Below are 24,122 nucleotides of genomic sequence, written 5' to 3' on the forward strand. Positions count from 1 at the left end.
AGATGGATAGAAATTCTCCAAGTAAATTTATCCTTGGACCGATTCGAGGAGGTTTGTTCCCATCTATATTGATTGAAAAATGTAACAAATGTAATTCCAACTATTACACTGTTACAGATGGTCCAGTCTCCCATGTTATATAGTGTGGGTTTGGATCCACATTTGAGTTTTGCTTTTGCATTTTGCTTCTTCTTTTTTTTTTTCTTTTTTTTTCTTTTTTTTCTTTCTACACACATTTCAGGGGACAAGTGCAACAGTGGAGTACTGTTCAGTATTGTTTGGCTGTGTTTTTTTTTTGACATTTTTGTCAATTAGTGGGTCTCGTGCACTGTTCACGAGACCCACAAACTTAACTTTTCAGCTTTTTTTTCATTAAAAATGAGTCTCACGGCACTATTCACATATTTAAAAATTATTTTGCTGTAGTGTTTTCAGTTTTCAATTTTAGCAAAATAAGTTCTATCCAAATGGACCCATAGTCTCTTTCCACGATCTTCGTCCTACACTTGTTAGTCATCTAAACTATTACTTGAGTGCTTGTCCCATCGGACACCACCTCTGGCTCTCTGTGAGTTTGGATAGTCAAGGCAGCAATGTTCAAGGGTCTTCTCCACATTAATGCAGTTAAAAAGGTAGCTGCAGAGCATTTTATGTGGTAGTAGTAGCTTTCTTTTAAATATTTCTGAGCTCGTAGCCCTCTGGTACACTTAAGATGCACATCTCTTATTACTGGAGCTTCCTAGAAGGTTACCTTGAACAATAGAATACACGTTTGAGCCGGGCTTAACCTATCCGAGGAGGTATTCCTTCTCAGATCACTCTCCCATTCGTATCTTACTCATTAGATTCTAAGCTTGACCCATCCAACACCACTCATTTGTTCTCAGATTTACTATGCTCTTGGCCAAGGCCTAAGGCCCAATATACAATTTGGACCCTTAACTCTACAACAATGTAATAAAATCTAATTCACTTATTTTAAATTGAAACATATAAAATTTTAGAATTTGCATGATAGAATGTGAAGGTACCCAAAAATTTTAGGGGATTTTAATCATATCGGGGTAACTTCCTCCTAATCTAATTGAAGAAAGGTAGATCAATTGCTTAAAAGAGTAAAAGAAAGTTATCATAATCCCTCACATACAAAGAAAAATAAAAAGGGATGGAGAAATGAGTTTTTATTTTTTTGGGGGGAGGGGAGGAAAAGAGAATGGCTAGAAGTTAAATGAGCTTATTTTTATTGGTTTATTTTGTTTAAAAAATAAATTATATAAAGTACAAACCCTAAGAATTAATTTAAAAAAATATACCTAAGGAAATAAATAAAATAATTTAGAAAATAACGTAAACTAAACAAACCCTAAGAATTAATTTCAAATACAAACTAATGAAAAGACATGATTTGCTTTGATAAAGATCTTGATATTTGCCAAAAGGCCGGGGAAAGGAATAGTTTGATAAAGAAGTACTTGGTCAAAGAAATATCAACATTGACTACTTTTGGTTGTGTAAGTGGTTTGCTTTATAAATCAATTGATTAATCGCGTGTCCAACATGAATTCTTGATGAGACAGAAGAACTTTAAAGTGAAATCTTTCTTCTTCATTCTTTTTCTTTTTTTCTTTTTTTTCTTTTTTTTTTAAATTAAGGTAATTTGATCGACTACAATTATATAATCGGTGATTATTTATACTTTATAATGCTACGTTTTCATTCATTGCTGCATACTCTCTAATTTTCACGTGTACTCATGACTTGGCAATAAAAGAAAATAAAACACCAACAATTTCGTCTCTCAATTATGGCCAACCATGCACTGAGCTAGATTAGAAATGTTTACTACAAATTATAAACTATTATAAATCGTGTATGTTTCAATCAATCCTGCAAGAAACAGTACCTAATTAATTAGACTCAATTTCATATCTAATAATATTGTCCCAAAAATGTCTATGTTAGAATTAGAAGAGTTAAAAATTATTAAATTGGTAAAAACCAAAACAAAAAAAAACGAAAACAAAAACAAAAAAAAAAAAAAAAAACCATTAATCATAAGCTGCACAAACCAAAGTTGGTTCAAACTTCAACTCAACCTTTGTATATATCCCTAATTCATCTTGGTAATTAATGAAGAGTGTCACAGTGCGAACTATAATTAATACTCCATATATATTCTTAGCATTATGAAGATGTGCAATTACTAGTATAATATCATAAAAGTAGTTTGCAAAGTATGGAACTATAAATTATTACGATCTCTGTTTTTCAAGATTTTGTAACAAAACACCAAATTGATATGCTACACTCAGAAAGCATATATATACATTATATATAGTCTATAGTACATATCATTTTTTTTCCTAATCATATGATGAGTATATATTATAAAGGCACGTAATGGAAACGTGATGATCCTGGAAATCTAGAAAAGGATGTTTGCATTGAAGCTAATATAAAGTTAAAAGAATTAAAGTGATAGAAATAATGTCTGCTTCCAATAAATTAAAGCAAGAAGGATTCCAAAGTAGGAAAAGCTTTATTTTTGTAGGTTTATCTTTATATAATCTGTAAGACTGATTGCAATTTGAAATGAGGCCCGTGCTTTTCCTTTGCAATTTGAAGTGATTGCATGTAATCCATCATTTGTTGGTTGTCAACATGAAGAAAGAAAATCTAATCTTAATTAGCTTTTGCACAAATTAAATAACTTAATTGGCTATTAATTATACCATCTTTTTGCCTTTTGGTTGCTTTCAACAAGAAGTGAGGAACTAGAAATATCACAGAGAGAAGGATTAGCAAAAGCTCTTCTCAAATGCCACACATGTAATGCTCATTGGTTTTGCACTTGGCCCAACAAAGGGACCTTTAAGAGTCAGTAGTCAACAGGCAAATTCCCTAACTTTTGGTAAAGTTTGTAAAGGGATATGTGGGACTTGTAAGTTGGAATCAACTACATACATCCATGGTTTTGCAGAAAGAATTCTTTAGAGGGAAAACTCTTCTTATTCATGGTTTGAAAAGGTGTTCAAAAAAGTAGCAAATCAATCGTGCAATCAAAGTTCTCTTATCTTATGGAAAACATATTGGTAAGTTTATTAATTACATTAATACGGATTTTGGATGATATTTATGGCTAATGATAGGTTTGGTCATGGCAGAACTGCAAAGGGACTCTGATTAAGAGGATGGATAATATCTAGAGTGGTGTTTATTTCGTTTAGAATTTAGAAATCACCACTTCAAGTCACGAGTTAAGTGCAAAATAGTGAACATGTGTACTTTGTGTGTAATAATATATGCGCACTAATTATTACCCTAATATCAATCAATATGTTAGTGCACGTATTTTTCTTTCTATTATTGGGTGAAGAAAAAGAATAAGGAGAAAGGCAACGATGAAAAAAGAAGACGGATATTGAAGTGGCTGAGTGCCGTACGTCTCTTCTTCTTTTTTCCTTGGTTGAGAAAATATATTCTATGTCCAATATGACAACATGAGTACACGATTTGGTGTGATTGTAAAATGAATAAAATTTTAGATAACTACATTTTGATGCATGGCTCTAAGAGAAACAAATCTTTTTTACCATGGGAAATCTTATTGGTCAAATTAAAATTGCAAAAATTAACTGACTAAGGAAGATCCTTCTGTTAATTTCCTTAATACATGTTCCTCAGTTGTAGATGTCAACTAGGTAGCTCAATTAGTAAGCGATTTGGGATTGAAGTCGCCTTGTAGGGGAGGGATGTTTAAGAGAGGGATATATTATGCTCCAATGGAGCTATATTTTTTTTTTTTTTTTTCTCTTTAATTCTTTTGTATTAAGTAAGGAGAATGAGAAGAGTGGATAAAGGCCTTATAAGTGTGAGCCCCAAGCTCATCGCAGAAAGACTAATCTAACTTTCAAGCTAACTTAGACACATAAAGCCAACATTCAACTCTCTTCTAAGCAATGTCAGACAAATCCCCTGGAGGCTAGTAAGCAATTAAGAAAAAGAAAAAATTAGACTAGTAAGCAATTTATATTTAGATAGAGATTGATATGACATTGTCCTGTAAAGGATTATAAGAATCTTATAACACAGTCAAGCTTCAGTCCAGTTGGCTAGTTTAGGGCATTCAAAGAAGAATATGTTATATGGGATTCAAGTTCTGATGACATTCTGAATCATGATTCACTATGACTGTTTTGTTGTTGATTATCTTCCAATTAATTGATAATAACAAATGGACAAAGATTCAATTTAAATCAGTTTGGAACTATCTCCTCTATCCTATTATGTAGCGATTTAAAATACTGCATTATCATAATTCAGCTTTGCAAGCACGAAGCATTAGGTGCAGAACATTATTATCCTTGTTTGCAACGTCAGATGTTGTTAGGCTGTTCCCCAGACATAATTTCACAAGCATAGGACACCACCTCATGACTCCTTCATCATTTGATGTCCTTATTTGATTGGTAAGCCTGGTGTGCGGCATTCACAACAAAACACACACAAACACACAGAAACCTTGATGTCAGCTTCATTCTGTCATTGTTTTTTTATGCTGCCAGTTTCTATCATGGTGTGTTAATAGATTAAAAAAAGTGAAAAAGGTGGCAAGGAATGGTCAGCAATTGGCATGATAGTCAAAGTGCAAGGAATGGCCACTTGTCTTTTGCAATCATGGACTAGTCAGTAATAAAAACAATGAAAATGACGTAAAATAATCACTTTCTGCAACCCATAGTGATCTTTAGTTGCCCACAAAATAAAGGATGTTGATGGGAATCAGAGCATCAGCTTTTAAGCTTGATTTTGCTTAAAAGAAACATGGAGATTGGAGAATGTAGTATGACGTAACAGAAGAAACAGATTTTTCTATAATCAATGTTTAAAATTGTCTGTTCCTACATTGAGATTCAGTCCATGACTGCCTTTAATGTTAAAATTTCATAATAGAATCAGTGTTTTCACTTAAATATATAAAAAAGATGAAATATAATTGAATATCAATCATTCATGAACCTTAGAGAACCTCCTATTGTTTCAAAGCAGCTGCTATCTTCTTTTGAATAAGCTCCACTCCAAGACGTGGAGATAATCTTGGTAGGGTTTCCTGAAACAGTGATTCATTTTGTGTCAGACATCACCTTTGTGTATGAAAAAAAAATGCATTATTCAATACTGATTAACAAGGCCCATGCTTGCAGCAAGGGAAACTTCTAGTTCATTCAACACGTTTCTTTTTTGATGAATTGAGGTGATGGGCTTAAACCCTTTTAAAAGAAAGGGAAACAGACACAGATAGAAAAGAGAGAAGAAATATCCCAATGAGTTAGTTCACTTAACACGTCTGTAAGCAAGGAAAAGCTTCTGCCCATTATTGGCCAATCAATTGATATATTAATGCCCATTTTCAAAAGTTGTTCATAATTTGATTGTAAACAGAAATTCCCACCATTTAAAGCAAATTGCCTGGATGATAAGATTCCAGCTTGCCAAATGCAAACAATAAACTTTAACACCAGAAACCTAACCTAATCAAAATTTTAACACCATGAACAGGATGACAAATCTGACTAAAAAGATAAAAGCATGATAGAGAAGATCCAAACAGATCAACGTCTCATTGTGGGCAGAGTGAGTCAGGTTCGTGCATCTGCATATGTGATGCGGGATTAGGACACAGCAGCAGGAGAAAAGAAAGAAAACCAAAATCAAGAACAGAAGACAAATAGGAATTGACAATGATATCAAAAGAACAGATGAAAAATGTGGACGGCTTTACATTTGTGTCACATATGGGGGAGGATAAACATGATATAAAAAAAAAATTTAAAAAAAAAAAAAAAAAAACCATAATGTTGTGATTTTTAATCAAGTAAATATATGGGGGAGGATAAACATGATATAAAAAAAAAATTTAAAAAAAAAAAAAAAAAAACCATAATGTTGTGATTTTTAATCAAGTCAAAATTATTGAAAATTTTTATTTTTCCACAGCAAAACACAGCCTTTGCTGACATCAGTGAACTTTAGCAAAGTTGAGTTACTAGGGTAAATTGTTATACATCAGGTTGATTAGTTCTAAAACAAAATATATTTATGACTTTCCCAAACCAAAATCCCAAACACCCAAAGACTAAAAGCGAATCATAACCTTCACAGAATTCACAACATCTGACTTCAATATCAAAACCGTAAGCTACCCTCATTGAATAAAAAAATGCAAACCCCTTTCCTTAGTCATAGCCTACTCATACAAGTTATGATCAAATGGTACTACAATGTTGGTGTCATTGAAAGGTTAAAGGTAAATGATATCATTTTTTGTCTAAGTGTATTTGAGATAGGATGGCATGAAGGGCTACATGCATATCTATATAAAGGAGTAGAAGGGAAAAGGGTGAATGGAAATGCAAAAAGTTTTTTGTGTGTAAAATAGAGGAAAAGTTTTAAAACATTGAATCAAATGAAATAAATAATAGTCTTAAAACATTGAATAAAAAATGTAACAATAAGTAGCCTTGAAACATTGAACCAAAGGAATAAAGAGTCCCTATTTTTAAATTTATTCTTATCTTTGATGTGGCTTAAAAATATTTCAATTCTCTTCACAGAGTGCGCCATATAGCAAAACCTCATGCGAGCATGAGGTCTCTACTTTTATATATATATATATATATATATTGATTATGTGCAAGCTAATCTGTTAGTCAATTATCTCTTGCAAAAACAGCATGATGGAAAGTAACCGGAGAAATAAACATTGGGGGAACAGTATCAAATTTAAGTTGAGGAATAACATGAAGGATGCATGGGTAGCACTTGCAGAACCCATCACAGGTTTATACTAAATGATAGTTCAAACATAAAATACTGAACTCAACAAAGCCTTTGTCTTAATATACTGGGTTGTTTCCTATAAACTATTAAAATAATAAAAGCTGTAATGAGCCACTCTTAAGCCATAAGATGGTTTAACTCCTGTTTGACATGGCTCCTTGAAAAATCCACCATCTTAGACATGATTTTCTACAGAAATCATTCTATAGGATATGTTAAGACTTCCGTCAACAAGATCCTTCAGAGTTCCAGCCAAAATCCTGGAGAAATATTATCTAATTTCCATGACTTCCAAGTTGCTTAATGGATGTATAAATCATGGCCTTTTGGTAGTTTACATTGAACAGAACATTTCTTCTGTATCTATCCCCCACAGTCCAATATTTATTGGATCTGGGAGAAATCATTAGTGTATAGTCAAATAGAACCTTGTCCAGGCCCACATATGTTGGGCTGGTGAGTTAGGACAAAGGAGGGTGAAGCCAAATCTGATTTAGAAGTTCTGGACAGCTAGATTTTTGAGGAATTAGGATTAAGTTTGGTGGGAAAGTGGGCTAGAAGATAGTGGGGATTATGGGGTTTCTAGTGGGCAAAGGAATAGTACGTTTTGTGGATCAAATAAAGGGGGAAACTTAAGATTTTGGTTGCTGTTCCAGGGCTGTGAACAGAAACTCGAGAATAGTACTTTGGCTGTTTGTAGTTTATTTGGATCCATTTAATAGATGGATGTTTTAGGGTTTTAAGGGTGACAAATCAATGCGTGGTTGCAAGATTTCAAGTTGCTGGGATTTTTTTTTTTTTTTTTTTAAATACTGGAAATTTAAGGACAAAGAAGAAAAAAAAGATAAACTTATAGGCATCACACTTCGCCTCTTGAGCATCATTCCTTAGAGAATGTTGTATCACAAAATCTCAAACAAAATTTCATATCCTTTGAGAAATTTGAAAACATCTTCTCCCCACTTAATAGAAAGGGTTAATATAAATAGATGGCTAAAACCTAACCCTAACAAGACTTGGACTCTAGGGCTTTGATAGCCAAAACTAAATAACTACACTCACAAATAAAACCCAAAAATTAACCAAACACCAAAATAGACACCCAATGGACCAATAGTACAATCCATGTCCAGAAACCAAAATACTACAGTATTGCCCCAAACTCTTAAAATTAAATTAAATTAAAATGAAAATTGACATCTTGCTACCTGCTTTGTTCTACCCTGATTGGAGAAAACTTACTCAAGTTTTTAAGTGTTGTAGTAGGAAGAGTCTTGGTTTCTTGAAGTGCATCATTGACATTAGATAAAAAGATTGAATTTGAATTTTCTTTCTTTTCTTTGTCTGAAGTAGCAATGATATAAAATTTTCAGATATAACAAAATCAATATCTTGAAAGTTGATGGAAGCAATATGACCTTGCTTTAATATGAAACATGAACCTAGTCTTTGGGCTTTATTTTTACTGCTTGTTCAATTTTAACTTCATCAGTAGGTTTTTCTTTTTTTATAAGTACCTTCATCAATAGGTTTCATCTCTTTGAAATTTTGTTTCAATTTTAACTTTAATGAGAATGGTAGTCAAGACTGGTTTCAACACTTTCAATCCTTGAATGGATGGCACCTTCTGATTACATTAATTGTTTATCATATATCCTTTGATTGTGACATCAAGCTCCCTTTATTCATCTTCATGTATATTTAACTTGGCATGTCCTATATTATCACCAAACAACTTGTATCTTTGACAAAATCAGTGGAGTAGTCATGCATAGGACGTAAGGACTTCATTAGATCTTTCAAAGAGAAATCAGGGCAGTCCTTGGACAACTAAGCTAGAACTCTAGGCATTTCTGATTTCTCTAAGCTGGTCAACTGCTGGTATGGTAGCTTTTGTTGTTATAATGGAAATTTTAGGTTCTTCGTTTTTAAACTTGTAGCTTGTTGTTTGGACTCATCTTCATGCTCTTTTTAGATGTTTGCACACCTGTTTGGAATTTTCTTCTCAATTTTCTTCTTGTTCAAACATTACAACAGGCTGTTCTAGCATTTTAGCATGCCTTGAAATTCAGCTCTCTGTTTAGACTTAAAAATTGTAGATTTTTTCACTTTGTTGATAAGATCCTATAACCCTTGTGACTGCTTAGAAAACCTATGTGTGATTTCCTAAGTTTTTATATTTCTTGGTTTCTCATCCTATTACTTGTTTAACTCCAAACAACCATCAAACACATTTAAGATCCAATATTTTTATTACTTAACCTACCTAAAACCATAAAAATCAAACACCATACAAGAATCCTTCAAGATCTTATCAAGAACCCTAATAGAATGCTGAATTTCTAAGTTCCTTCATAAAAAAGGACTGAAAAAATCAAGGAAGTATAGATTTTCTAATTGGGAAAAGGAATGGTAAGATTTGTGGATTAAATAATGGGGAAAACCTAGATTTGGGTTGTTGTTCCAAGGCTATGAAAAGTAACTTGAGAAAAATTATTTGGTTGTTTGTGGTTTATTTAGGTCTATTTGATGGATGTGTGGTCTAGTGTATCGAAGTATTGGATTTTAGGGTTTCAAAGGTTACAAATCAAGCCAGCAAAGAGTCGGGGTTTTGAGGTGCGTGGATACTACCTTTCCATTTCCTTGACTATTGGCATGGCATTTCCTTGGAAGTTGGTGTGGTGATCAAAGGTTCCTCTTAGAGAAGCTTTCTTTTTGTGGACTGCTGGCTGCTGCCTTAAGGAAGATTTTGTCTTCTGATAATTTACGGAAGAGAGGTATTATTGTTGAAAAATGGTGCTATATGTGTATACAGAGTGGGGAGTTGGTGGACCATCTTCTTCTTTATTGTCCCATAGCATATGAGTTATGAAAAAGGGTATGGAGTTTGATTGGTCTTCTTTGGGTTATGCCACAAAGGGTGCTTGTTTTGTTAGCATCTTGGCAAGGTACCTTTGGTAGACACCGAATATAGCTTTTTTGGAGGGTTGTGTCGCATTACATTATGTGGTGCCTTTGGTGGGAACGGAATATGAGATGTGATAAGGGATGTAAATGGTCTCTTCTTGAGATTAAATCTCTTTTTTTTCATACTTTATTGGGTTGGAGTGTTGCTTTTAAATCTCTTCCCTGTTCTAATTTATTAGATATGCTTGAGCATTGTAATTTGAAAAATTAATTGTACTGCTCCCTGAGTACACCCCTAGCGTACACGGGTGTTTCCTTTTTGATCAATAAAATTTTGTTACTTATCAACAAAAAAAAAAAAAAGAAGTAATAAATCAATGTGTGATTATAAGGTTTAAGTGGTCAGAAATTTAAGGATGATGAATAAAAAAACAAAAATTCTAGGCATCATACCTAAGGTTTCCTCTGCTATACACCTCAAGGAAGGTTGAATCATATAAAACTCAAACAAAACTTCATTCTCACCTCTGAAAATTGAAAGCACTAGGAAAGCAAGGGTGATAGAATGAAGATGAAAAAATAAAAAAATAAAATAAAAAGATGAAGAAGAAAAAGAGAATTGATGAAATGCAAGATATTGTAGAAGATATTGCATTTTCCGTTTTGAAAATATGTGGTTGAGGGTGGATAATTTTGTCGATAAAGTGAAGACGTGGTGGGCTTCCTATTTGTTCCAAGGTACCCCTAGTTTTACTCTTGCTAAGAAGTTGGTGCCTTGAAGTTGGATTTAAAAAAGTGGAACGAGACGGAGTTTGGCAATGTAACGTTTAAGAAGCAGGAGCTTTGGAGCAAGTTGAATGTTTTAGATGCTAGAGAGGAGTCCCATGGATTAACAGCTGAAGAGAAGTTAGTTCAAGTTAATCTTCGTACTGAGATTGAAAAGTTGACTCTTTTAGAAGAGATTAGTTGGCGTCAAAATCTAGAGTGCTGCATTTGAAGGAAGGGGATGCCAATACCAAATTCTTTCATAGAATGGCTAATTCTAATAGAAAAAATAATGGTATTGAAAGCCTAATGGTGAATGGTACCTTGTCTTCTAACCAGGATATGATTACTGATTACATCTCCCATTTCTTCATGAATTTGTACTCTGAGCCCCAGACTGTTCGGCCTTTGCCAGATGTGTTAATTTTTCCTATGATATCCGTTGCTAATGCGGACTGGTTAGAGAGACCTTTTGAAGAGGCCGAAATCTTTGATGTTGTTCAGAGTTTTAATGGTGATAAATCTCCTGGACCAGATGGATTCCCTATGGCTTTTTTCCAATCTTGCTGGGGGATTATCAAGCCTGATCTTTTGGCTGTTTTTCACCACTTTTTTGCTAATGGTCAGTTTGAGAAAAGCTTAAACGCTACTTTTATCACTCTCATCCCCAAAAAACATGCTGCATGTGAGATTAGGGATTTCCGGCCCATTAGTCTTGTTGGGGGGTCTATAAAATTATTGCCAAAGTCTTGGCTAACGTCTTCGCATGGTTATGGGGGATATAATCTCAGCTTCTCAGAATGCTTTTGTGAGGTACAGACAGATTCTGGATCCTGTTCTTATTGCTAATGAATGTCTTGATAGTAGATTGAAGTCTGGGGTGCCTGGGTTGATTTGTAAATTGGATGTTGAGAAGGCTTTTGACCATGTAAATTGGAATTTCCTCTTGCATATGCTTGAAAGAAGTGGGTTTTCAGCCAAGTGGAGAAAATGGATTTTCTTTTGCCTATCTACTGTCCGCTTCTCTATCTTGATTAATGGCTCTCCTTGTGGGTTTTTTGGTAGCTCTAGAGGTTTGAGACAAGGTGACCCGTTGTCGCCTTTGTTGTTTGTGTTGGTGATGGAAGCTTTGGGAAGAATGTTGGATAAAGCTGTTCTTGAAGGCCGCTTGTCAGGTTCTGTGTGGATAACTTAGAGGGTAGATCCTTGGCAGTGTCTCATCTCCTTTTTGCGGATGACACTCTCATTTTTTGTGATGCTGATCTAGATCAGATTTTGATTCTTCGTATGATTCTTATTTGGTTTGAGGCGGTGTCGGGGCTTAAGATTAATCTGGGCAAGTCTGAATTGGTTCCGGTTGGAGTAGTGCCTATTATTGATTTGTTGCTAAATGTCCTTAGCTGCAAACTGGGCTTTCTGCCATTGAAATATCTGGGTCTTCCTTTGGGTGCTAAATTCAAGGATAAGACTATTTGGAATCCGATTCTAGAGAAAATGGAAAGGAAATTGGCGGGTTGGAAACGCTTGTATCTATCCAAGGGTGGTAGAGTCACTCTTATCAAAAGCACCCTTTCAATTTACCCACTTACTTCCTTTCTCTTTTTCCTATACCTGCTAGTGTGGCTTACCGTATTGAGAAGCTTCAGCGGAATTTTTATGGGGGGGTTTGGGTGATGAACCTAAATTGCATTTGGTTAAATGGGCTACTGTATGCACTCCTATTTCTTCAGGTGGTTTAGGCATAAGGAAGATAAGACTTTTCAATATAGCTCTTCTTGGGAAGTGGTTTTGGAGATTTGGGTCTGAGAAGGATGCCCTTTGGAGGCAAGTGATAGAGTTGAAGTATGGATGTCTTTGGGGGGTTGGTGCACCAGACCTGTTAAGGGTCCCTTCGGAGTTGGGTTATGGAAGTGTATCAGTCAGGGTTGGCCTTCTTTCTCTCGCCATATTCTGTATGATATTGGTGATGGGTCTAGGGTGAAGTTTTGGCTTGACCATTGGTGTGGAGAGCATCCTCTTGCTGTTAGCTACCCTGGCCTATTCAGATTTTGCAGGAATAAGGAGGCTAGTGTGGCTGAGCTCATGAAATCCCCAATGGTGTCCTTTTTTGGGATGTGAGTTTCTTTAGGGGTGTGCATGTTCGAGAATTAGAGGCTTTATCAAGCTTCATGGAAACCATTTATGGTTCTTCTATTAGGGGGTTTGGTGAGGACAAGATGTGTTGGATTCCTAACAAAGCTAAGGGGTTCTTGGTGAAAGACTACTATAGAATTCTTGCTGGTCCTACTATCTTCGGTTTCTCTTGGAGAAGTATTTGGAAGCAGAAGATTCCCTCTAGAGTAGCTTTCTTTGTTTGGTCTGCTGCCTTAGGGAAATGCTTGACGATTGATAATTTGCGAAAAAGGAAGGTGTGGATTTTGGATTGGTGCTACATGTGCAAGAGTAATGCTGAATCGGTTGACCATCTGTTCCTCCATTGCCCCGTTGCTATGGATCTCTGGTCTATGGTTTTGGGTTTATTTGGAGTATCTTGGGTTATGCCCTTACTGTTTTGGGGCTGTTAGGGTGCTGGCAAGGCAGCTTTGGTTGTCATCGAAATGGTTATATATGGTCTATCATTCCTCATGGCTTAATGTGGTGTCTTTGGAGGGAGAGGAATAGTCGTTGTTTCGAAGATTCTGAGAGATCTATTCCAGACTTAAGCTTTTCTTTTTTAGAACTTTGTTGGATTGGTTGTTTGCTTTGCAAAACAAATCTTTCCTTCTCTGTTTGTTTTCCTAGATTCTTGCAATTTTTGTGTTTGATCTGTTTGGCTCCTTGTTCACTCCCTGTGTACTAGGGTCTTTCCCTTTTGATATCAATATATCTTATTACTTATCAAAAAAAAAAAAAAAAAAAAAAAATCGTGGAATCACACTAGACCTAGGAATTTCACCAAGAAAAGTCTTTTTGTATATAAGAGAGTTAGCTTGCAGAAAGGTTACATTACTCAAAGCTCATTGTTTGTTTTCAATACTTGCTTACGTGAAAACAATAACTAACACCTGACAGAGTCTTTTCAATACTCTGTACTTTGAAAATAAGATGGCTAAGAAAGACTTAAATTACAAGCAAATAAGAGAAAATCAATTTTACAATGCATTTTTTCTTTTTAATTTATAAATATTTTTTTATCGAAACAGAAAAAGCCTATGCATACAAGAAGTACACCAAGGAGGGACAACTCAATGACATTGATGTGCCAAAGATAGACAACTCAATGTGCGATTAAATGCGTTATTATTCCCTCTCTTCTCTCTCTCTTGCCATATTGTCCACGTGAGGCAAAGGGGGGCTATTTCCAAATAAAACTGTTTCTATGCCTTCCAAACAGACCCTTTCAACTGAAGTATCCTCAACTGTTCAAGACATGAACAAAGGCAACACAACCCAACATGCAAGGAGTGAGTGGACAGGGTGAGTGGTACACATAAACTACCAACCTTGTAAGGGCTTGAATTCATCCATTGTACTCCCCACTTTATTTCAATTGCCATAACATATACTACTAAATCACTGCCTTGCGCATAAGTTGTAGATGAGTCATTAGAAACATTGATCCATTATCAACCTCATATTGATAACATGGGTGATCATCAATTTACTGTAAGAGGACTCGTATAGGTTGAATTGATCTATTTGTTGCTTCGCTTCAATGCAGCAGTAGGAATATGTTGCAATATCTTCTACAATATCTTGCATNGGAAAAAAGAAACCGATCAAGACGAGAAGCTGAAGAAGAATTGGACCAGGTGTAAAGGCCCCCTGCCATGGGGATATCCATCAGCCCATGAAGAGAGATAAAATCAGAGAAATCAAACATAGCCCGGGAAAAGCTAGCAGCCCCCAGTCGCTCAGAAGGAAAACGGATGATATTAAAGTCTCCTCCTACGCACCAAGGCAAATCCCACCAACTGATCAGCCCGGTTAGTTCCTCCCACATCAACCTACGCCTTTTGTTAAAATTTGGTCCGTAAACACCAGTAAAAGCCCACTCAAAATGGTCACCAACATTTTTAAACTTGCAAGAGACCGAAAAATGCCCCACTGCTTCCTCCACCTTTTCCACAACCGGGCTGTCCCACATCAATAAAATACCTCCAGAAGCACCATCAGAACCCAAGTACAGCCAATCAACGTAAGGGCAACTCCAAATACTCCGAACAGTACCTCTAGTAATCCATTCTAGTTTGGTCTCCTGCAAACACACAATATCAGCCTTCCAAGAACGCAACAAATTACGAACCTGAAGCCGCTTAACAACATCATTCAGCCCTCTGACATTCCAAGATAGAAACTTCAAATTCATTGAGCCACAGAGAGAACCCGAGCCCTATTAGAACCACTACACCTAGCAGAGGTAGAGCCATAATTAATAGAGCTAAACAGCCCCTTCAGCTCTCTTAAACCTTTCATCCCTGGGCTTTTGAAGCTACGAGATAATGTGTTCACCTCAGCCCTCCGCTTTAATACAACTTCAACCGCCAATAAAAATTCTGTTGCTTGATCTTCCAAACCCTCTAAGGACGTGCCAAGGAAACTATCAAAATTATTAAATTTCCTTTGAAACCACTCAGAGTAAGGAACTTGTCTCTCTGAAAAATCCACGCCCACCAACCCCTCCTCATCCACAACCAACAGCTCAGCCAAAGCCGAAGGGAGAGAAGAAGCAAGAGGTTCAACAGTAAGAGGCTGATAAGCATCCTCCAAGAAGGAATCTGAAACCCAGTCCTCCACCAGCCCTTCATCCTCTTCGAATAGAGCCGTTGACTCATTGACAGCTTCAGAAGACTCCCACGGAACTAAGGCCAAGTGTTTTTGGTCCTCCAAAACCTCGGTAGCTACACACTGAGGCCGAGATAAAGGAATCAGAACCGCAACCCTCCTTCCGTCACATAGTTCCAGTACCCACTGCTCCGAATTTCCCCATTTCTTGACAATATCGCCGGAATGCTCCTAAAGGATCAGTCGGAGGTCTCGCTCTAAGCCCTCTTCACTATCCAAGTCTGAGGTGCAAGCCGATACAGGCTTGGGCTCATCGGCCACATCGGAACCGAGAGGCTCAGCCCCGACTACATCGGAAGTGTGATTCAAGTCAGACAGTGCCGATATCACATACCTGGCGTCGTCGGCCTCATCGGAGACTAGAAACTGAGCTGTTTCGTCCATTGTTGACCCCAGCGGCTTTATCGGCACAACACCCACTCCATCGGAAGACAAAACACCAACCTCTGGGGATGATGAGGCTGATGGGAGCAACGAAGCCTTAACTAAAGGAAGAGAAACACTAGCCGGCAGGGGTTTAAGTTCTTTAGTTTTGGGCCGCCAGACCTTGAGTTTGGGCTGAGAAGGAGATGGGTCCTGTTTAGATTTTGGGAGAACAGAGGGCCTAAAGACTTGTGTGGGCTCAACACTTCCCCGGCCCACTTCCCTAATGTTAGAGTGTTTAACAACCCACTTCCCATTCAGCCCACACTCCAAAGACAAAGAAAGTTCCAGCGATAAAGGAGTGTTAGAGCCGTGAGAGTCATTGGCGTTAAACTCAAGCATGAAGTCAGCACCAGGTACCAAACTTACCTTCCCAACACCTCTATCCCTCAAATCCTGGTACTGACTACTCAGACAATCTTGATTCTGACTGCTCGGACAAGGTAAGTTTGAATTTTGAATACAGGGCATTAAATGCCTTCCTTTTTTTCTTCCACCATTGTCTTTCCGATCACCGTCCACCACCGCCGACAAAAAGGATTTATGTTGCCTAAAATGTTGCCCAGTCATGTTCAATACAGATTGAGAAGATGGATTGACGGTAAGAGAGACTGGAACAATAGCCTTGCGAAGATGAAAACCAAATCCTCTCCACCCACTACGCATCTTCCCTTTCGGCACAATGATGGAACCCTTCTGACGCCCATGAAGAAGTTCAGAGATCATAAGAAAGCTTTTGTGAGCATTGGAACCCAGTTGCAAAATGAAAACCTTACTACCATCCCTAAATGTACGAGCAAAGTTACTAGGTGGTATATTAGAAATGAGATCCTCCACATAAGATAGCAAACATTTAGCACATTCTTTGCCCATGAAAACTGACTGGAGAGAATCCTTGAATCTTTCAAATATACGAAGCATAAAGTAAGTACCACCCTCCTCAACAGAGAATTCAAAAGTCTTGGACTCAACGAAGAAGAAAATAGAACCTCCCATAAGAGCTGATTAAAACCGCAAATTTTGTGACTAATCGGAGGTATTCCTTCCCAAACGCCTTAGCACCACCCCATGTACTCTTCCAAGAGAAATATATACCAGAAGACCCTCTCAACAACCCAGCAGAGAGAAGGAATAGTAAGACATACGATTTCCTAATTCTTTCACCATCACCATCTTCCATTTTTTTTTCTTCTAAATATTAGCACTTCAAAACCACTTATCCCACCAAAAAAATTACAACCAAAGTTTATTACTACTTCAAAGCAACTCACAACCTAAATCGAGCCTGGGTCGTGACAAAACCAGTCGGAAAAACCACCTCCAAATGACATTCAAAAAACCCAAAAAAATACTTGAATACTATACTTGGTGCACTGCTTCAGTCCCTGAAAAGCACTCCCAAACTTCCTTTTCATTGCACCCTCCTCTTACGCTGTTAGAAACTTGTAAAACCCATACATTTTTTAGCCTTTCCCCACCATTAAACCGAATACTAGCATCCAGAAAACCCCTTAAAAGTAGGTGTCCAAAAAATTCTTTCAACTGTTTATTCTTGATTTCAAACTAAAAACACAGTTTTAAAAAAACTTTTTCCCATTCATAATCATCAAACTAATCCTCTTAACCCTAAAATCTAAAGCTTTTATACACATATTTTGATCTGAAAATCCCTAATCTTGGAATTTAAGAGCTCTCCTACATTAGCATTACTGTTGAAATGATCTTGTGGATTACTTTACAACAGAAAAATTATATTGATTGACTTTGGAGGATTAGGAGATAAAGAAAGGGGCTTCAAGGTAATATTATTTACCATGAAAAAATTGATGGTGCAAAAAGCCCATCAAATGGAAACAACAAGAAAAACCCTAAAAATATGTTGAAGGTCCAAGAGATGGTGGTAAACTTCATCATAAGAATTTTTATCAAATATTCAAATGTGAGATTAATAGGGTCTTTGGATATGCAATAAAATGGTGAAGAACAGATAAACTTTAATTTTTTTTTTTTTTTTTTTTTGATAAGTAATAAAGTTTTATTAAGAAAGAAGATCACTTCATTCTCACGATGATGAACACGAAGAGTCTTAAAAGAGTACAAAAAATCATACAGAAAAAGAAGAGAGTCTTGGATCTCTAGAAAAGAATTACCATGATGAAAATTTGGGAAGTTATCAATCTCTCTTTCTTTTAGTGGGTTATGGAAGTTATCGATGTGCCAAAAAGATGGCTTTTCATAAGGGATTCCTCAGTTTACTTATAGAAACCATGGGTTACCATACAACCATCCTCTTACCCTTTTTAACCATCATAACCATTGGCTGGATTGTCAAACCGGAAAATCACATGTAGCACCCATTATGTATAATGATGCATACTCACACATCCTACTACTATACTTAAACAGTCTGAGATGGTAAATTTTGTAACCACCATTAGGACTAATCCCACACAAAGTGTGAATCATAGCATAGTTGCAATCTCCAATTACCATCATAAGGTGATCAATTATTAAGAACCTAAGTGGCAAGCATGTTAACTAACATTTCATGAAAACCACCGGTTTCAGTTTTTATGGCTAACGTGTTGGCTCAGAAGCTATATCATGATCATAAGCACTGACATTAGTAGTACACAAAATTACTTAAACTCAAAGAAAAACCAGACATACACAGCTTGAAAAAGCTTAAAGGGGAGCATAAACAAATGAACAAAAAAACCATAGTACCAAAATTAACAATAAAACTGACCTCAGTGCCATCAGGACGCACTTTGGCCAACAAAGGTATCTCATACTGGTAAGCCCTTTCCCACTCAGGATTGCTGGTGATGTCCCTTATCTGACAAAACCCACCAACACATTCACAACAATACACACATAGATACAAATAGAGAGAGAGAAAGAGAGAAACGGAGGTACCTGTAAATCAACATCGTGAAGGGAATCAGGGCCGGAGATTAAGAAAGCAGATTGGAGTTTTTCTTTGAGGCCATCACACAAACAACAACCAGGCTTTGAGTAGAGAATGAGTTTTCTAGATGGAGTGGTGGAAGAAGATGACAGAGACAGAGGAGTAAAGACCCACCTGGGTCTTTGTCTTTTTACTGTTAGCATTACAATTGAGGATGGTCTTGCCATTGCTGCCATGGCCATTCTTCCAAGAGGTTGCTATTGCTATAGCGTTACTCGTTACAGCCGCTCTCCAAATTTTAAGACGTATTGGTATGGATGAGTTTTAAAATAAGGCCCATTTTGTGGGTTTAAAATTTAAATAAAGCTCTAAATTATCGATTATGTCCACATTGGTAGTAGGATCATGTGATCGGCTGATTTTCATAAGATATCATACCACATTTTTTTGAGGAACAGATATCATACCACATAGATTGTGAAAAGTAATATAAAAATAGTTGTTTCTCCTAAAGTCCTAATTTTTTTTTTCAAAAAAATAAATAAATAAATAAAGATTTATGCTTTATCTCGAACTTCATTACATGTCATTTTAGCCAATTCCGGTTATTTTAATTCATTTCAGTTTACTCTCTTTAAAAATAAAAAATTATATATATATATATACACACACACATTAACAGTATTCACGTTTCAATTTACTGATATCAAAATCTCTCCCTAGTAGGAGTTTGTCTCTCTCGCTGAATACGAGCTGTTACTTCCCTAACCTCTCTTTCTAAGGGTTCTCTCTTGGCCACCTAACCCTCATTAGGCAATAGCCAATACTTTAAGGTTTTTATGGATCAGAGCATTCTCCATAGCCTACAGAACTTGCAACTCACCAAAGAAGAAGAAGAAGCCATTCCAATTACTGTTAAAAATAGCTCAAACCTTCTTGAAGAATGCTCCCTAAGTCTCTTTGGGCGCCTCCTCTCTGACCGGCAACAGAAGTAGCGAGCTCTAAAAAACACCTTAAGATCAACATGGAAAATGGGTTCAAACATGAGAATAGTGGAAGTGGGAAATAACATACTCCAATTCAATTTCAGTTCTAAGTTTCAACTTGAATGGGTCGAGAAGTGTGGGCCTTGGAGTTTTGACAATAACCTTCTCTTACTTTGTAGATGGAAAAAAGGGCTAACATCCACTAATATTACTTTCACACATACCCCCTTTTGGGTCCAAATTTGGAGTCTCCCATTTAAGCATATGTCACAGGAAGTTGGGAAAGAGATTGGAAGTAAGATAGGCAGATTTATTGAAGTTGATAAGCGTTCTTGGCAATTTGATCAAGCAAAATTCATGAGAGTTCGTGTGGAGTTGGAGATTGACAAGCCACTTAGAAGGGGAGCTTATATCACAAGCTCTGATGGAGAACGCCTCTGGCTTGCCTTCAAGTATGAACGTCTACCTACAATTTGTTTCATTTGTGGGAAGCTCGGGCATGATAACAAGCATTGCCCAACGTCCACTAACTGTCAAAACGCCAATCACTAGTATGGAGACTGGTTAAGAGCCGGGTGGAATGCAAAAGAAACCACCAAGGAGAAGAACACGGGCAGCATGGGCCAAGAAGCCACTGGAGATCAAGGGCTATGTGAGAAAGCCTGTTCGGGGACCAGCGACCTGGGTGGTCCCTCATCAGAAAGTTTCTGGGTTGTTGGAAGTGTGGGCGGGAATCAAGGCTTAGGGAAAAGAGAAACTTTGGGAGGCAGAAGTAGCACACGTGTGACAAGATAGCCATCAAAGGTCTTACGAGCAAACAGTGAGCATTCAAAGCAGGTAATGAGTATTCTTGATCATGGTGATAAGTCACATGCCCAACAAAAAAAAATATTCAGTTCTAATAAAAATAAAAATAAAAATAGAATTGGCACAAAAATGGAATTAAAAACAATGGTAAATTGCAAACTAAAATGCTTTTCTTAATTGGTAGTCACAGGCTTGTTACCAAGTAGGGCAATAAAAGTAATTTGATTTATATTGGGTTTATCAAGGTGAAGCCTTCAACACTGGCCGAAGACCCTTGCCCATGGATTAATGGGCAAACCTCATCCACCATGGTTGAGTAGCAAAAAAAATTGGTTGTCACAAAATTTCAGTTTTTTTTTTTAATTTATTATTATTATTGTTTTTTGAAGGGGTTGACTTGTGAACCCTGCTTGGAGAACTCTTTACCTTGAAGCCTCAATGACCCATTTGCCTAGGGTTTTTTCTGATCATTGCCCTATTCTCCTAGAATTAACTAGACCTCCTCCCACAACAACTGAAAAACCCTTTAGGTTTCACACCATGTGGATGCATCACCCAGACTTTCCTAATGTTGTAAGGAAAACTTGGGAGCCTGACCCTGACCTCCAGACAGCTATTGAGAGCTTTGTGGACAATGTTAAACAGTAGAACAAATTGGTCTCTGGAAATATTTTTGCCCAAAAGAAAAGGGTGTTACCTAGGCTAAATGGGGCCCAAAAAGCTCTCTCCAATGGCCCTAATCATTTCCTGATTGAATTGGAGAAAAGCCTCATTGAAGAGTATAACTTAATAATGCAGCAAGAGGAGGAATATTGGGCCTTAAAATTTTGTCTTAATTGGGCTACGTATGGTGACTCTAATACCTCCTTCTTTCATGTATCCACGTTGGTCTGGGAGGCAGAAGTAGCACACGTGTGACAAGATAGCCATCAAAGGTCTTACGAGCAAACAGTGAGCATTCAAAGCAGGTAATGAGTATTCTTGATCATGGTGATAAGTCACATGCCCAACAAAAAAAAATATTCAGTTCTAATAAAAATAAAAATAAAAATAGAATTGGCACAAAAATGGAATTAAAAACAATGGTAAATTGCAAACTAAAATGCTTTTCTTAATTGGTAGTCACAGGCTTGTTACCAAGTAGGGCAATAAAAGTAATTTGATTTATATTGGGTTTATCAAGGTGAAGCCTTCAACACTGGCCGAAGACCCTTGCCCATGGATTAATGGGCAAACCTCATCCACCATGGTTGAGTAGCAAAAAAAATTGGTTGTCACAAAATTTCAGTTTTTTTTTTTTTAATTTATTATTATTATTGTTTTTTGAAGGGGTTGACTTGTGAACCCTGCTTGGAGAACTCTTTACCTTGAAGCCTCAATGACCCATTTGCCTAGGGTTTTTTCTGATCATTGCCCTATTCTCCTAGAATTAACTAGACCTCCTCCCACAACAACTGAAAAACCCTTTAGGTTTCACACCATGTGGATGCATCACCCAGACTTTCCTAATGTTGTAAGGAAAACTTGGGAGCCTGACCCTGACCTCCAGACAGCTATTGAGAGCTTTGTGGACAATGTTAAACAGTAGAACAAATTGGTCTCTGGAAATATTTTTGCCCAAAAGAAAAGGGTGTTACCTAGGCTAAATGGGGCCCAAAAAGCTCTCTCCAATGGCCCTAATCATTTCCTGATTGAATTGGAGAAAAGCCTCATTGAAGAGTATAACTTAATAATGCAGCAAGAGGAGGAATATTGGGCCTTAAAATTTTGTCTTAATTGGGCTACGTATGGTGACTCTAATACCTCCTTCTTTCATGTATCCACGTTGGTCAGGAGGCATAGGAACAAGATTATGATGTTAAAAAATTTTGTTGGGGAGTGTATTACCAAGGAAGAGAGGATTAAAAACTACATACTCTCGGGCTTTAAAGAGATTTTCCAAACGGAGTTTTTAACTTCCCCCTTTGATTCAAGGGGCCTCTATTTTAGTTGCAACTCCCTTACTAAGGAAGGGAGGTCCAATTTGGCTGCCCCTATCTTGGAAGAAGAAATTAGGCAAGGCCTTTGGGCTTTAAAGCCTTTTAAAGCCCCTGAACCTGACGGATTACATGCAGGGTTTTTCCACTATTTTTGGAATGATGTGAAAAATTTTATTTGTATAGAAGTTTCGAATATTTTTTATTCAAGGGTGATACCGGACTTTCTAAATGAGACCTTGATCTCTCTTATCCCAAAATGCCCTAGCCTGGAAAGCTTGAATAACTTTAGACCGATTAGTCTATGCAACTCCATTTATAAGGTGGTTACAAAAATCATTGTTGGCCACATTAGACCCTTCTTGGATAAACTTATTTTGCCAAATTAGAATGCCTTTGTCCCGGGAAGAAGGGGTTTGGACAATGTTGTTGTTGCACAAGAACTTATTCATTCTCTAGGTAAAAAGATGGGTAGAGTGGGCTTTATGGCTATCAAGGTTGACCTTGTTAGGGCATATGATCATCTTGAATGGTCATTCATCCGAAAAATCCTCAAAGTTTTTTTGTTTTCCTAATGAGATGATTAAGTTGATTATGAGTTGTGTGTCGACTACGACTATCTCTATTCTCATTAATGGAGGCAAGTCAAGCTCCTTTAAGCCCACAAGAGGGATACGTCAAGGTGACCCCCTTTCTCCGTATTTGTTCATTCTTTGCATGGAGTATCTTGGATTTCTCATCAATGAAAGTTCTAGGATGAAGGATTGGATCCCTTTAAAAGCTTCTAGGCAAATTTTGGGAATCTCACACCTTTTCTTCATGGATGACCTAATGCTTTTTGCCAAAGCTAATAAGGCAAGAGCTACATCCATTAAAAATGTGCTAAGGAAATTCTGCAAAGAATCCAGGCAGCTGGTTAGTGCTGAAAAGTCATGCATTTACTTCTCGCCTAATGTCTCTCCAAACATTAAAGAGGATATTTGTGATGTGCTTGATATTGCTGAAACCTCGAATCTTGGAAAATACTTAGATTTTCCCTTAAACCACAAAAGAGCAGCCCAGAATAGGTACAACTTTATTGTGGAGAGGGTAATCTCAAAGCTTTCGGGGTGGAAATCTAAATTCCCATCTTTTGCCGGAAGAATGATTCTTATCAAATTTGTCATGGCTGCAATTCCAAATCATGTCATGCAGGGGTTTGCTTTGCAGAGCCATTTATGTGAAAAACTTGATAAGGTTAATAGAGATTTCTTGTGGGGCTCATCTACAGATAAGAGAAAGCTTCACCTTGTGGGTTGGAGCAAAATAATCAGGCCTAGGGATGAGGGGGAACTCGGCATCCAGGCGGCAAGGGCCAAAATCATTGCCTTGCTTGCCAAGCTCAATTGGAGACTCTATCAAGACAAGGATTTTTTTGTGGGCAAAGGTCCTATTGAGTAAATACTGCTCCCTGCATTACAAGAACTCTTTAGACCTGGATAAGCTTCCTTACTTCTCTAACTGGGCTACAATTAAAGTGGAGTTTCCAATCTTTAAGCAAGGCATTTGTTGGAATGTGGGAAATAAGTTGATGATGAGTTTTTGGGAGAGTAATTGGGTTAAGGGCAATGCTATGAGAGAGTTGATTGAAGGCCCCCTTGCTCAACATGAGGAAACTCAAACTATTTCTGATATCCATCAAAA

At 37.0% G+C, this 24,122-nt stretch overlaps 1 protein-coding gene across 2 annotated transcripts; it reads right to left on the reverse strand.

The window, feature by feature from the left end:
- Nucleotides 1-4,116: 4,116 nt before the first annotated feature.
- LOC111990832 (uncharacterized) lies at nucleotides 4,117-19,050 on the reverse strand. 2 transcript variants are annotated; one of them, XM_065766543.1, is made up of 4 exons: nucleotides 18,679-19,050; nucleotides 18,509-18,598; nucleotides 5,020-5,110; nucleotides 4,117-4,475 (listed from the first exon to the last, which is right to left on the reverse strand). In XM_065766543.1, exons 1-3 carry the CDS (start codon nucleotides 18,910-18,912, stop codon nucleotides 5,033-5,035), a joined length of 402 nt encoding a protein of 133 aa, XP_065622615.1. In that variant the 5' UTR covers nucleotides 18,913-19,050; the 3' UTR covers nucleotides 4,117-4,475; nucleotides 5,020-5,032. The 2 variants fall into 2 exon arrangements, with proteins under 2 accessions (XP_065622615.1, XP_065622614.1); XM_065766542.1 differs by lacking the exon at nucleotides 4,117-4,475 and having other exon boundaries at nucleotides 4,847-5,110; nucleotides 18,679-19,047.
- Nucleotides 19,051-24,122: the final 5,072 nt, after the last annotated feature.

This window comes from Quercus suber, unplaced genomic scaffold (assembly GCF_002906115.3).
Source record: "Quercus suber isolate HL8 unplaced genomic scaffold, Cork oak 2.0 scaffold_715, whole genome shotgun sequence".
Lineage (NCBI taxonomy): Eukaryota > Viridiplantae > Streptophyta > Magnoliopsida > Fagales > Fagaceae > Quercus > Quercus suber.

Excerpts from the sequence above, each read along its gene's own strand:
- LOC111990832 (XM_065766543.1), bottom strand. The coding sequence starts at position 18,912 with ATGGCCATGGCAGCAATGGCAAGACCATCCTCAATTGTAATGCTAACA. Across the intron at positions 18,599-18,678 it reads TTCACGATGTTGATTTACAG|ATAAGGGACATCACCAGCAA; the intron begins GTACCTCCGTTT and ends GGGTTTTGTCAG. Across the intron at positions 5,111-18,508 it reads TGCGTCCTGATGGCACTGAG|GAAACCCTACCAAGATTATC; the intron begins GTCAGTTTTATT and ends TCACTGTTTCAG.